This window comes from Odontesthes bonariensis, chromosome 19 (genome assembly GCF_027942865.1).
Source record: "Odontesthes bonariensis isolate fOdoBon6 chromosome 19, fOdoBon6.hap1, whole genome shotgun sequence".
NCBI classification, from domain to species: Eukaryota; Metazoa; Chordata; class Actinopteri; order Atheriniformes; family Atherinopsidae; genus Odontesthes; species Odontesthes bonariensis.
The window spans coordinates 19,491,846-19,507,405 of record NC_134524.1 but is presented as its reverse complement, the minus strand read 5'-3'; the positions used below and the strand labels follow the sequence as shown (position 1 = coordinate 19,507,405).

The 15,560-nt window shown below is 42.6% G+C and overlaps 1 protein-coding gene across 3 annotated transcripts in view; it reads left to right on the top strand.

Annotated features, from left to right (window-relative positions):
* Positions 1–15,560, top strand: part of LOC142368902 (F-box/WD repeat-containing protein 7-like) — a 43,537-nt gene that overhangs the window by 11,128 nt on the left and 16,849 nt on the right. Inside the window, exon 1 of one of the 3 annotated variants that reach the window (XM_075451110.1) lies at positions 14,417–14,704. The exons of the other annotated variants lie outside the window; for them this stretch is intronic. Coding sequence (XP_075307225.1) covers positions 14,666–14,704 — 39 coding nt within the window. The 5' untranslated portion in view covers positions 14,417–14,665. Of the gene's footprint in view, positions 1–14,416; positions 14,705–15,560 lie in introns of those variants that run through there. 3 annotated transcript variants of the gene reach the window in all.

Sequence of the window (15,560 nt, the reverse complement as noted above, 5' to 3'; positions counted from 1 at the left end):
TTGATCCCCAATTTGGCAAACGAGCAGAAGCTAAGATGAGATAACTTTGTCACCTTTTGAATTTTTCCTTTTACAAAGCTCGAATGTAAAAAAAAAAAAAAAAAAGCACATTCGAAAAACATCAAACGGTGTGCAGACACGGTACGAAAATGAGTTTAACTTTACTATTTAGCATTCAGTAACTTCAGTGTGCGTTCAGATGGAAAAAAAAATCTCAAATGAAAAGTATTATTCGCAGATATGAGATGGCCCAAAGCTTTTTAAAATCGGCTTTCCACAGGAAAATATTGCAGGAGAAAGGAAGTAAACCCATTTACATGTCAGAGTTTTCTTGAAATATGTCTACAAATATTTGAGGCTTTAACAGGATGAATGAGTAGCTCCAAAGGGAGATGATATTGGCCCAACCCGAGAAAAAGCCTTGATATTGGTTTTTAGGAATGTAGTGGTTTTAGTAGCATGGGGAGGTTTAGAATTTCTGCAATTCGTGGGCATCTTGTATATTGTTGCATGTAATGTTTTATAGTCCTGGTGTTTAGGTTAAAAAAAAAAAAAAAACAGTAGGGAGCACATCAGCTTAGTAGCAAGGATTCCTAAGCAAAAATTGTGTTCCTTGTTGCATGCAGAGGGCTTTAAACTATAGTCAGAGCTACAATTTGGGGAATAACAGGATAACACTTTGTGCTTACGGGGATGTAACTTCCCAATAATTTCCCCAGAGGTTTCTTAGGAAGATGATACCATCTGAGGCTGAACAATGTTACTAATGCATTTGCATGTTAATGATGGCCGCCTGGTGTATGCTGGCTTGTTCGGGTCGTTGGCTGCCGCGGATCCTCGGACGTTAACACTGGGCATACATAAGATGCAATATGGTGGAGATTGGCTGAGCAAATGTGACCTGATATCCAACGTCCGTGTGACAGTAATCGGCTTAGTAAACAGGCAAGTACTGAACAGCTACTCTGACTATGCAGCTGGTCGCCTACGCGAGCACAAGGTTAAAAACCGTGTATATTTCTGGCCTAAATCTCATAAAGTATAACGTTTCTTAAGATTAAAGGACCAATAAACCAAAGTAATTGTAAGACCATACAAATTTAAGAAGTTCTTGCAAATGTGTGTGCTGTGTTTTTTTTTTAAATGTAAGTTTGAGTAAAGACATTATTTTAAAGGCTTTTTAATTTAGTTTCAGCATTGTGATCTTGTAGTATTAGCTGGCATTAATGTGTCTGTGTCATGTGTCTAAATACGTCTCTAAGCTTTCACAAAAGCTGCTGAGGAGAGTGCTGACGTACCACGACCAAACACAGGAATGGCGTCACTCTCGTAAACCCTGTGAACATAAAGTTATAAGTTTAAATCCACTCTCCCGGTCTAGTATAAAGACGGTGTTGCCGTGAATTTCAGGTTCGCTTTAGAAACATGTTTAATTAACGTGCAAATAGAAAAGAGAGGGAGACGGTTGTTTACAGCACGCAGATTAGTCGTGCTCAAATGTGGCAGCCAGAGCACAAATCAAGCCTCCCTTTCTTTCATTTTTGTTTTATCATTCTTGTCTTCTCGAACTGCACCATCACCATAGTAACCAGACAGAGATGTGCACTGATTGCTTGGTCATTGCTCCTGTGTGACCCTTTATGTGTGTGCGCGAGAGAGAGAGTGCACGTGAGGTCAGGACACAACAAGAAACAGGTGCTCTGCTGTCCCAACTCCTCTCTCAGCGTTTTACGTACGAAAGGCGACACCTGAAGAAAGCCAGTAAAACCTTCAATCTTGTGTTGCTCTCGCGCTCACCCGCTCTGTTTTATCTTTTTTTCTTCTCACACAGTTCCTGCTGTTATCCTCCCATTCAGTATTTCTCCAAATCCTGCATTTTTCACACACATGGGACATCGTTCCAAACTTGTTTTTGGTCTTTTGTGGACCCTTAAGGCCTCATTATTTATCCAAGTCTGTTTCTGTCACCCTTTTTTTTTAAGCTTTTACCGATGCACCAACTTGTCAACTTCAGTTGAAAGTAAATCAGTTTTTACGCTATTTTGCTTCCCTTTTTTTATTTTTGGATGTACAAATTGATGAACATAAACAGAAGACGATCGCAGAATGATGTAAAGCAAAGTTTAATTCATTCGCAGACTTGGTTTGAGTCGTTATGGGTTACAACTCGGCACTTGAGTCCCACTTGATGCGTATCCGTCCGTGTTTTAAATGCACATATTGCAAATCAAATTGAGCCAAATTGGCTCAAATCACCAATTACTGCACAGCAAAGCTCTTCGCAGGCCTTCAGTTTTTCTAAGCAAGGTAATATTTTTGAGAATTACCATCAGCACCATCATTTAAGGTCCGACGTTATTTTGATAAAAACAAAAAAACGGGCTCTTTTCTAAGCAGCGGCACTTTAAGATACTTTCACTTTGGCTTCAGCTGTAGGAGTTCCAACATTTTACAAGAGCGCGTGTGCGGGAAGTTTTTTTTTTTTTTTTTAAATAAAAGGTGATACAAGTGTTTATTCACCTCAAACTATCGCAGAAAAATCAGTCGGTGTTTCCTCCTTTCTTTCTCTTCACTCCCGCCATCCTGCTGCCGTGATCGCCAAAGCAGTTGGCTCTCAGTTTCACCTCTGAGATTGAACGGAGCTTAGAGACACACACACAGCTACTCATTAAAATATACATGAGCAGAAAGTCCCTTAAATCCCCGCAACACCACCGGCATTCATTATTGATGAACACACACACATACCCGCACACACAGCACTCTGCAGCGGCATTGTTTGTTGTCTTTATTAACCACATGTTGTTCGCTGCATTGCACCTCGGTAATTTGTCCCGCTGGAAACAAAAGAAGAAGACAGCTTGTTAGCTTGCTAACCACAGTTTCTGTTGTGCTGACCATCACAGTCTTAGTTACTAATGTGGGTTCTCTGTGCTGTAGCTACTTCAGGCGTTGTCCCTAAACTTGCCAACATTTCATCTTTATGTATGTCGGGGAAAAAAAATACATAGAACACTCTTAAAATATGCATTGAAAGTAGGCGATAAAACGATCAAATTGTAAGGCAACTACACTGATTTGTTGTTTCTCTGTAGATCACGTTAAGTTCCTGTTTGCGCCGTTTGTCTGTCTGAATGTTTTCTTAATAAACAGGATGTTTACCACAAGATAGAGTGCAGATGGCTCAGAGGAGGCCGTCTGGTGGGACAGCACGTGCTGCGGCGTGGATCTAAAATCCAGCAGGATTAAGAAAGCAGTCCAGCGCAGGGCATGGACGTGCTCGCACAGGACACACAAAACAACCACCGAAGAAGAAACTGTACGCTGTGTAGCACTTTACACACAAGTGTAAAAAGTGCTTTACAGAGTAACAGTTGTCAAATTAAGATAAATAGCAGTAAAAACAAACAGTTAAAGATGCAAACAAGAAGATTAGAAGTAATTACAATCAGTAAAAGACAGCGCACTAATACAAATGCTGCATAACAGATCAGGGAAATGAAACTATATTTTTTGCTGAACAAACAACACAAAGCCAGCACGGATCAATACTTTAGCTCATGTTTTGGAAAATCTCACTTTTTGGAGAAAAAACAAATCGCTGTTTAGACTCAAGTCTAAGGCCTGTGCACACCAAGTCTGTACATTTCCTATAGATTTTTCTTATCTTTTATCCGGCCAAAATCCTTACACACAGAAAGTTGTTCTGATCTGCAGATATTCGCAGTACAAGGCGGTGAGGAAGAGGTTGTGTGGCCTTCTCGCTTCTTCACTGTGGAACAAAACTAGCTGAAACTTGGTCCGCCCAATCTGAATCCAAGGACACGAGTTTCACCTGCTAAGAATGACCTCAGTCATTTCCAGGTGTATTTCAGGATGTCAGTGGTCTAGTTTGATACCCTGCTGGCAATACTGGAACCTGTTCTCACTGGCCTGATGTTCTCTACATCGTTCGTTTTGTAGTTGGTCATAAAGTGCTAAGTGCCTGGAAATGAATCTGTTTGCCAGATGTCATTTTGGATGATGACATTTGCATGTAAGGTGGCTCTCAGCAGTCAAACAGTTCTCAAAAGGCTTTTGACTGATGTGAAAAAAAACACAGAACTCGTTCCAAAAATCTCAAATGATAGCCGAAAGCTCGATGCAGCGTTTTGGTTGGTTCATCTGAACTCAACTACAGATGTTGACATCTTTGCGAGGCCCGACAAATGACACACTCTTGCCGTTGATCGATTGTGTCGTATTAGCGATGCCCGAAAATGAACTTCCTGCAATCGAGACGCAGAGCTCTGTTGTTCTTTACTCAGCTTCTACTGTACTCTACTCAGAACATCTCCAGAGAACAAGATGAAACATCATCCGCTGAAAATCAATCTTTGACACATTCCTCTGATCCTCTCTCAGCCTTTCTTTATTGATTCTTCACACACTTGTAGGATAATCACACACACTCTCTCTAACACACAAACACACCCCATCTGCCACCGTCTTTGAAGTGCGTATACGTGCATGAGTGTCTTTGAAGTGGTTTTCTGTGTTTCCAGAGTCAGTAGTCAGCTCCGTGGGTAAAACACACACAAACACTCAGTCACGTGAATGTTTCTTTCTTTTTTTTTCCACAATTCCCCCTCAGCTTCACACACCAAAAAGCTTGTAGCCACACTTCAACATTCAACTTCCATCTTGCATTTTCAAGTAAAGTTTTGTGTTGCTGCTTTTTTTCATAGAACTGGTGGGAATGTCAGGAGATTTTTTTTTTGGCAAAACCATACGATTCACAGCGGCAGATTTTTCTACTTGAGTTGAGTTCTGACAAGGAAAACTTTCAGAGTGGTGTGTAGGTAGAGTGCAGAGGAGGCAGGGCATGACACAATAAATACTCTCTGGAAATGAGTGTTTTGTTTACAGCTCATTGAGAATGAGTGATGAAACTCCCTAACAACTGTCTTTCGAGTTGACATCAACAGAATATGTGTTTGGATAAGAATCCAGGATGTAAAGCATCATACAGGTCAGCTGAAAAGAACACGAAGCAGAAAATGCTGGCTGTAAATGCTTTAGAGAGGATGAGCTGCCGTATTCACACATGGTCTGACTCCGGAGTTATAACTATGTAGGTGTCTGGAGGATCTGGGTGTTCTCAAATGCAGGCTTAGGTGGAGCTAGCCTGGGAATTCCCATGCTGCTTTGCGCTCGATTTCATTCTCACTGCAAAGTCAGCCTGGAAACCACCGCCCTTATTTTTGCCAGAGTTTGGGAACCAATCACAGAACGGGCGGGGGGGGCAGCAAGACGATGACGACGTCTATGCGCTACACCCAGTGCTTAATTTGTAAAGTGGGAGGTCCCGGAGCGCAGAGGATGAGTGGCTCCGGTGCGAAAAAAAAAAGCGTGCGGGGGGCGCTTTTGAGCAACCCTGTGCGCCACACCGAAAATAAGCTGGCCATGTACTGTAGGCCTAATAACAATAGTCACATCAAATCCGGCGCCGCTTTAAAAGCTCTCTGGCTAACTGTCCAATAGAACGGAAGTGTGCACCCTCCTTTTCCGTAATATAGATATTTTCAGTATCTCGTTTCATGACAGAAATCACCAACAAGACGGATATCAAAACCAGACATTGACACTAAACAAACTTTAATTTATTTGTTTAATTATTTGATTTTTTTTTTTTAAATAAATATTGTTTGTCAAGAGAGGTGGCGGATCGCGGATGACGGCTATAAATAGCTGGCGGAGCCAACGTCAGAGGTTCCGGAGCACGCTCCGGCTTGCTCCCCCTCAAATTAAGCCCTGGCTACACCGAAGCTTGTAGAGTGTTAATCCAACATGACAGCGGACACAACGTTACCGTTCGATGCAGCCTTAGAAAGTGTTTCGGAGTAGATTCACCCTAGGGTCATTTGAACCGTGACATCCAGCCAAGTAGCCCACCCGAAGTTTTTCCGATATTGGCTGAACATCAGCTGAGTTACTGAGTTATCCCGGATAGCTTCGTACAAGCGCTAACGGACCCTGGCAGTATCTCCAAAATTACCACACTAAAATCACATGCCATGACACCAAACTTCTACAGTAGTACAAATATGGTCTGTACTCACAAAACTATGCATTTGGAAGTTTGAAAATAGCTCTGGAGTTTATTATTGTCAACACAAGCCTGATAGCTTTTCTGCTGCTAAAGCTGCGTCGACGTCACTTCTGGGAGCTGGGAGCTTCAAAGTAAAATGAGGGTTGATCTACTACTGTAGACAACAAAGCAAGGCTGCTCAATTTCTCCATTATTAAAATAAATTCACAACTCTACAACATAAAAATTCATGTAGAATATAGCATATAGGCCTACTTTGTTGTCAATTTAAGTAGCTTAGAGCCCAAGTTTACTTTTACTTTAATTTTACTTTTTTTTCTTCTTCCTCGTCAAATTTCTGTCGTCATCTTGTATAAGTGATACAATTGGCTATGAATCGCGCGCAAAGCAGCATGGGAAGAACCTGACATCATTTGATAGACATTCGTAGCGCCCAATAAACGGCTCTAGGCATTCGTAAACCACGCCTCAAATACGAGAAAATGCACACCTAGTTCCCAGACCACCATCTCATCGAGATTGTGGACGCGTCAGCCAGGCTAAGGTGGAGCTTGAAAACATGGACAAACATGGATTTTTCACCTTTTTTGCTCGGGTAAAAAAGATTAATTTAAAGTCTGGTTGTCGTATTAGGGAATTTCATTAGCTTATTTCGCATATGTATTTATTTATTTATCTTTAAAGCTGGGACTGATGCACCTTCATTGCTTATCGTGTCATGTGTGGAAGTATGGAGGCAGAACAGGGGGGCAAAGTCCATCTGCTTCTGCTGCACCTCTGAACCGACAAAGAGGCAAAATGATCCCCGCTTGGTTTGTGCTTGCACACATTGTGGATCTCCCATCTCTTACGTTTAGGTTTAGGTTTACGAAGAGGTCTTTTTTTTTTTTTTTGCTCTGATGAGGCACAAACCCGTGTGTGAAAGAGGCTAAAGAACAACAATCTATTGAATTGCTGGAACTGTCTCATCTTTTGCTGTTCAGGACTGTAAACCATCAAACATTAAATGGTACAGAGGCTGATGGGGTGAACTTCAAAACCAAAGCCGCACCATGCTTCAAAAGTGCATGGTTTCAGGCACATAAGACAACAAAAAGTAAAAAAAAAAAAAAACAACTACTTCAAAAGATAATATACTGACCATATCCCGTGATTCATTTAATTTGGGAAGCTATAAATATTATTAAATTTAAATTTATATTGTGGTCTAAGCCCACAAACTAAAGACCCTTGATATGAGGTTTTTAAGGGATAATAGCCCACTTAATAATAAATTGCACTCAATTAATTGTTTGATTTATTCTTTTTATGTATCTTAAGAGAAATTGCTCATTTTTATGGCCAGTGACCAATAATCTAAAGCTGCAAGAAGCAGTTGTGGTGAAAAATCAGTGTATGGCATTTCCCCAGAGAAAGGGAAGCATAATCCCTTTTTGGCCACAGATTACATTGGTTTACAGCATTAAAAAAACCACAAGAAGATATGATAAACAGCAACACATGACATATTACACCATGTCATGATTCCTTTAAGAAAAACTAAGCCAAGATGCAGAAGCAGTGTGTGAGAAACTAAGTACACCTGTGCTGTTTTTGTAAGAATCAGGTGTGAAAGCAGCCAGGTGCTGCTAATCAAATGCACTTGATTAACAATGAGAGAGAACATTCAACTCTACAGGCCTCAGTTAGCATGTTAAAGTTCATGACGGAACAGGTTTTGGAGGAGGAACAGGGTTGCAGGATAAAGCCTCTTCTCACCAACAAGAACATGGCGACACAGCTTAGGTTTACAAAGTGATGACTGAACAAACCACAAGACTTCTGCAACAATGTCATTTGGTCTAACGAGACAAATATGGAGATGTTTGGTCATAATCCACAACACCACATTTTTACAAATCCAAACGCAGCACATCAGCACACCTCATACCAACCTCATACCAACTGTAAAGCACGGCGGTGGAGGGCTGATGATTTGGGCTTGTTTTGCAGCCACAGGACCTGGGCACCCTGTAGTCATTGAGTCCACCATGAAGTCCTCTATATATTCCAAGTTCTGGCCGAAACTGGGTCATCAACAGGACAATGATCCCAAACACAGCATCAAATCTACAGCAGAATGTCCGTAAAAGAGAAGCATCGAGGTGTTGCAATGGTCCAGTCAAAGTCCAGACCTCAACCTGACTGAAATGCTGTGTTGAAACCTAAAGAAATCTTTACATAAACACATACCACACAACTCAATGAACAGAAGCTCCACACGCCACTGAAACACAGGGTGTAGTTTTTCCAGACACGGCTTCTGCATTTGGACTTCGTTTCTGTGAAATAGATAAGGAGGAGGAGCAGTAAGTCAGGTGTTGTTGTGCATCTGAGCTTGTTTTCAGAGCAGACGAAAACAAACCCCCATCATATCCTGACACGTAAAGCCCTAGGATTAATGGAGGGTGTACTTCATGAATGAAACCCTGGAGTGGTGAAGGTAAAAAGCATTTACCCCCCCCCCCCCCCCCCCTGACCACCGTGTAAACAGTTTACCGGACGTCTTTGACAGCAAACAAGGTCAGATTTTACTCTTTCAATCTTGTTCACCAGTTCCTGGAGAACACCTTCCCCACATTTAGCTCCACTGCCTGCCGTCGCAGTCTGTGCTGCTTTATTCTCTCCACGGACCACTGCCACCGCTTTCCTCAAGCTATCATCAATCAGCTGATAACCTCCACCCCATTTAACAGGGATTCTCCACCCCTGCTGCTACGTAACAGCACACCAAGTGGAACGCAGCTTCTTAAAATTTACACACACACTGTCTCTCTCTCGAGTCCTAAACTGTGGGAAAGAGTCTGTTTTAATGCAGAACACACACATGAGTTTCAGGTTTTACAAGGCCATCAGAGGGAGAGACGCTGTGGGTCTGCATACCAGAGAGGGAGGGGGGGTGACCTTTTAAGGCTTTGAACAGGCTGGAGGGAAATACAGATAAAGCGGAGATGGAGACTTGTGCTTTTTATCATCGATAGATACTGTGTTTTTTTTTTTTTTTTTTAATCTTCTTCAGGGCACAATATCCTCTGTCACTGTATCTTACTTCTGACTCAGTCATGATGAGATGAGAGCTGTCTGCGGTCCAGATGATCTGTTGCAGGACTCCTTTGTCTTGTCGCTGATGCAGATAGTCTTTAAGGATCACCTCGTCATCAGGAAACGGTGCGTTTGGGCTCTTCAACACATAAACGAGTTAGTTTTGTCGACTGGTAGAAAAATCAAAAGAGGATGAATGTTAAATCCTGTCGTACCTCCTGTTTGGTATTCAGCCATAATCTGCACATAACATATTCAGTTTATTTTTCACTGAATTCTGTAAGAAAAAAACAGATGAGCTGAGGACTAATTCGATTGCAAATTGGAAACAGAAAGAGGGACATGTTGAAATCATATTTATGACGGTGAAGAAACAGAGGGATGGAGAGGAGGAGGACAAAGGCAGGAATTAGTAACAGACATAAGAGGGAAAAGAAAAGTGTTGGTACAAGATGGATCTGAAGGAAGGAAATCAAAAGCAGAGGAGGGAAGATGGGAGGAAAGGAAGGAGAAATGAAGGAGGGAGGAGAGATAAAAGGCAGCACAGGGCACTGGAACCGATCAGTCTGTGATACAGAGAGACACAGATTTACTTGAGGCAAATATTTCTACAAACCCAAGTCCAAAAAAGTTGGGACGCTGTGTAAAATGTATTATGAACCCAATGCAATGATCAGTCTCAATCCAACAGAAAACATATCAAATGTTGAAAAGTGAGAAATTTCATGAAGAATATTAGCTCACCTTGAATCTGACGGCAGGAACCCCCCCCCCCCCGTCTTTTAACAGCAGTCTTTGAACATCTGGAACTGAGGAGACCGGCTGTTGGATCTTTGGGAGAGGAATATTATCCCATTATTCCCTGAGTTCTGGGCCTTCTTTGTCATATATTGCATTTTATGATGCACTAAATGCTTTGAGCTGGTGAAAGGTCTGTAATGCAGACAGGCCCGTCCAGCACCCGGAATCTTCTGAAATGGAGCCAGGCTGTTGGAGTAAATGGGATTTAGTGCCGGTAAACGTCCCCCTCCTGCATGTATACTGGGACGAGGGCGGTGCAGTGTGTGTCAGATGCACATTTAGTCGACATTTAGGAGATTATAAGTGTGGAGAATGTTATGTATACAATATTAACTGATTTAATCTACAGTTTCTGTATTTTAATTTCTATTATTATAATTTTTCACTTCAGTCGTTGAGTAGAAAGATGAACGATGTAAAAATGATGGACGAAGATTGTAAAAGTATACAAAGCGAAGAGTTATCAGGAGTCATTTTCCTTCAACTACTGTTTGAGATGAGCCTTCAAAGTGTAGCACGCGGTGGATTACCTCAAAGCAAGACACACATTTACATCCGTGTCTGTGTGGCAGTCCAATTAAACAGGGCAAACCGAGACACTAATACCCCAGCAACAAAAGTTCCTAACTCGCAGTAAAGAGTGCACACGCAGCACATCGGTGGTTTCTTAGCTTTTCTGTTGTGTATGCAAGCACATTCTCGGGTCCAACAAGCAAAACACTTCTAAGCTTTTAATCTGTCGAAAAAGTTGTGACGTCTTGCGAAGCGTTGAGAGGAGCTCTTTCTGTTTGCTTGAGCTCATTACAAACTGCAGCGCCTTTTGTCGCGTTTCTTATGTTTGGATTCGCTTTGCAGATGTTTAAAAGAGACTCGGTGGGCCCCCGTCTTTAAATCAAACCTCTCTTGTGTGAATCCGAATGATGCGTGTCACAGTTTGTGTTTCTTACAAAACAACCTACAAATTTGGGGATTACACCGAATGCTGAATTAATCCGGCAGTTTCTTCTAATTACACACGTCTAAGGAGGGTTTGGGGTGAAATGAGGTGGTGTTGTCGGTCTGGTGCCGGCAAGCCCAGGGGGCTGCAGGTAGAGACAGAAAATGAGGGAGAGAAAGCAAGAAGATGGGCTGAACAGGTGAGGGAAATTGGGGGTTGTTGGATGTTTTGTCTCTCCAGGCTGAGGGTGAAGGTTCAACCTCCCTAATTACCTCCCCCCCTTCACCTCCTGACGCTCCCTAATGAGTGTGTATTGGTGCGGGCCTGTGGGAGTTTTGGTGTGTCGACCTTTAGGTCAGTCAGCTGTGAGAAAGCTGTGACATCCAACCCTCCCCTGCTGGGGTGTGCCACTCAGAGTGTTTGTGAAAATCACTGTTTGTGTGTGTGAATTTATGGGTCTACAATTATACCTGTTGTCGGTCTCGCCTTTCTTCTTTGTCAAAGGACGGCGATGTCGTCGGCTCACCACTTTCATACTCTGAAATGTCTCCACTACAGGATGGGTCAACGGGAATTCTGATTTGTCACAATTTATCTTATTTTAACACTTGTTTGGGGGTGTTTTTACACTTCTAGTTCAGTTTCCTGGCCTGGAGCAAAGTGGAAGTTAGTCATGGGACCATCAAGTTTGGGTAAAGATGTCAAAAATGAGGGCCCAAAACGGAGCTAGAACCCCCCCGGAGGCAGCCGGATCAGGAGCAAAACACCTTTAATAATCCAATGAACACAAAGCACCGCGAGGCAGGAGCTCCAAGAAAACAAACTTCCAAGCAGAAATAAATCTGAACACGAGGAAAAAGCAGAGAGAAACAGGGCTGAGCTGGAACAATAGCTGGAGAAACGCGCACAATAGAGTGGTATCGAACAAAGAAAACCTAGAACTATACATGCAGAGGAAGACAATGACAACCAAGACACATGTTTGGCATTCAGCAAATTAAAACCTGGTGTGAAAAAAGGACAAAAGTAACCACAACGGCGTACACAGCGGAGAGGGCTCTGCCAGCTCGGTTTTATATTTCGTTGACTGAATATAAATAAAGGGTTTGTTGGATTGCGTTGGCTATTTATATGTCCGTCCGTTTGACAGCTGAGAGGCAGTGAGATGTGTGAAAGGAGTCAAAGTTATGACAACGGTTGAAATCAAGATTCCAACTTTGAAAGTTTCAGACCTCAGACGAAACCAATCATACCAACTTTCACTGCTCGCCACTGGCAGCGGTGTTTATCTGATGCAAGGCTTTGGCAACACATTTGCATCATCTTGGCCGCTACCGTACAAAAACAAATCTCATTTCTATTTCATCAAAAACCCTCAAACACTTGATATTGGCCTCAGAAGTGCGTCGCTCCGGTCGTTCCTCTCGTTCCTGCGTTGCTTCTCTGCGGCTGCAGTATTGTTGAAAGCAGACACTGAAGTGTCTCAATTAGTTATTGATCGGAGCCGATTGATCTGTGTAGATCGCTGACAGACTTGCAGCTGTGATGGGGGTTTCCTACCAGGCTCATAAAGCAATGCAAGTGCCATTTCTGCTGTTGAGGTTTCGATAAAAGTCCACCTAAAAACCACAGAATGTGTGATTTACTCTCAACGTGTCCAGATGTTTCCAGGTGAACGCCGTTGGAAACGGCAATTACAAGCACAGCTAGTTATATGAAAAAAACATCAAGCAACAAACTAAGGAGAGGAGCACTGAGCTCATGTTCTTACACTGCCGCTGCGACTTTGTGGGTTTCTACGACGCCAGTTATTTCATTTGGAAATTTTCAACTTTTGTCGTCACAGGAATTAGGCAGACTTTATTTATTTCTTTTTTTTTTCTACCGACTCTTGATTTTTAAACACGGAGGACAACATTTTAGGCTGAGTTAACACTACAAGATTTTAACCCTAATTTTCATGTTGCAGACAGATGTTGGAAGTCCCTCAGTTGAGGAAAATTGATGGTTCGATCAGCAGTCAGCAATCAAAATTTTTGAGGCAGAAGCTACTTTGTAATGTTAGAGAAACTGTTTGACAAAGATTAATTAGGGGAGTTGGGTTTAAGTCTGGGGAAATATCTTGTAGTGTGTGACCCCCTGTCACAGGTCAGCTGTATAGTCTGAACACAACTTTAAAGGTCTCAAACACAAGCAAAGCACTTAGTGTAGTGTGAACAATGCAATGATCTGGTGACACAGGAAATCTTGTTGTCTGAGCTTGGCTTTACTTGGTCTGGCTGACATCTATAATCTGCACCCCGGTCCTGAGTGAAAGCAGCTCTTTGCTCGAGTCGGTGCTGCCCGAAGCATCAATTTTTTTCAAAGTCAAGTTTTTTTTTTAAATCTGTTCATAGTTTTGCACTCAACAAACTGAGGTCAGCTTTGCTCATCCCAACGGATGTTTGTGATGATTGTGTGACGAGCATTGGTTGGAAACCATAACAACTATGGTGCCTCTTCATTGGTTTTACCAACGTTTTCCTTGGCTTTCATTGCCTTGTACTGTAACGTTATATTTGGAAACAAATCTAGTTTCGTCCATAGTCTCCCAAGTTTTCACTCAAGGGCTCATTAATGCTCAATGTTAAATCCACAGATGCATACGAACAGAGCCTTCTGTCCGTCCTCTGCGTTCATTGGGTGCGTATTATGGTCCGTTCGGCATCCCATCTCCAGCCCCCACCTCTGTTCCCTAACATTTTCCTCCATGCATGAATGAAAATGATACTTATCTCTTGCCAGCTATTTTAACAAGCATATCTGCTACTGTACACTGGCAAAGATCTATGGAAAAGATAAGGTTAACTGTGGACTTTCTCTACAAACTTTCTGCCATTTTTACCGCCGCTGACATTATGACCTTACGTTCAGTTAGATTAGGTCTTACACTGCCCATATGGTCACCTATATTTTGCAGTGTTCATCTTTTGGGATGTGCACACAGGACAGTCCAAACAAACGCAGGCCAGGCGAGGCAGCCATGATAAAAACGCTTCTCCGTTGTTAAAAGCAAGTATATTTCTGGCCTTAGTCTGGTAAAGTGGTTCAGTTGTTGCCTAAACGACAACGGGACTGTGATAAACTCTTGAAAATGGATTCTCTTTTGTTGTAGAAACGCTATGACAAAAGTTGTGACTATGATAAATAATCCCAACTGTTAATATCGTTAATAACCGTTGGTTAGTACACTAAAATACACGATGATAGGCTTCTACACTTAAGAACAGAGGTAAAAAAAAAAAATCACAATTATGTAGAACTGTAAACGCGTTGAAATCTTTCCACGGTTCTTTTTTAGTGGTAATTAATCGCGGACTGTATGTAACAACCCTGCATAACACACACACACACACGCGAACACACTAAGCGCGCGGCTCCACCCCTCCCTCTGTAGCACGAGGCACAGAGAGGCATGTCCCTGCGTGTTCCTGCTGGAGGTCGAGCGACACAGAGGCAGAGAGAGAGAGAGAGAGAGAGAGAGAGAGCAGGTCAGTCAGTGGATCCCGTAGCAGCAGCAGCAGCGCGAGCTCAGCGCGGACTCCTACATTTTTTTTTTTTTTTACCTCTCATCGATACACCGATTTGACCCGATGGATCTGTGACGTCACGGACGGTCGGATTTTCCTCGCTCGTGGACCTGCTCTTCAGAACTTGTTGTAATTTCGCGTGCCTCACGGTTCTCTGGGAGGGTCGGACGCACCGGCGCAGCAGCCATGGGTTTCTACGGCACCTTGAAGCTCATCTTCTACAAAGTGAGTATTGATTGACAGGCGCGCGAGCGGCTGCGGTGTGGTCAGTTTTTAGTCAGAGCTGTCACGCAGAAACTGAAGGTTGTCAGGCGCGTGCACAGCCGGGATGACAAGGCGTTTCCCCCCCCCACACTTCCCGAAAGGAGAAATGCCTCGGTGGCGCGTGCGTGCGTGCGTCGCTGTGCTCGCGCGTGTGTGTGCGTGTGTGGACCACTGCGGAACCGGGAGAGGGAGAGACATCTCATTTTTGTATCTTCTTCGTCTCTCTCTCCTTCCTCCACCCACCTCTTCTTCCCTTGATTCGATTATTGGTTATTGATCACTGTTGCTGCCTCGCAGTCTTGTTTCACCGCACAGTGTTTGGACTTTGAGCCTCAGCGGTTCAACAGAAACTGCAACAAACTGGAGAATAGACCATAAACTGAGCATGAGACCATATTGTCCAATGTTGCTCATTTGATTTGTGACTAGTCAGTGAAACTAATTCCAATCAATCTTTCTTGAAGTATGCAGCGCTTGATCATCATTACAGCCTCAAGATGCTGGATTAAAGCCTGAAAGACTTTTTTTGCTCCTAAACTGCTGTAATGTTGGTCAAACCTCAAAGAAGACAAAATGTTATTAAACTAAACCTTAGTATATTATGCTTGGTAACCTTTTCTGCTCCAAATGACAGCAATAAAACTTAAAGATAATAATCAATAATCATGGTATTGTTCACATGCCACAGTATAACACTCAAAGCCATCTTTCTAGCTCCACACTACAAAAATAAAAGAAACCGTGTAAAATATTACGAAGAAATTTGTGGTTTTTTTAAGGTAAAGTCGGTTCAATTGATTAAAGTCAGTCTTACCTT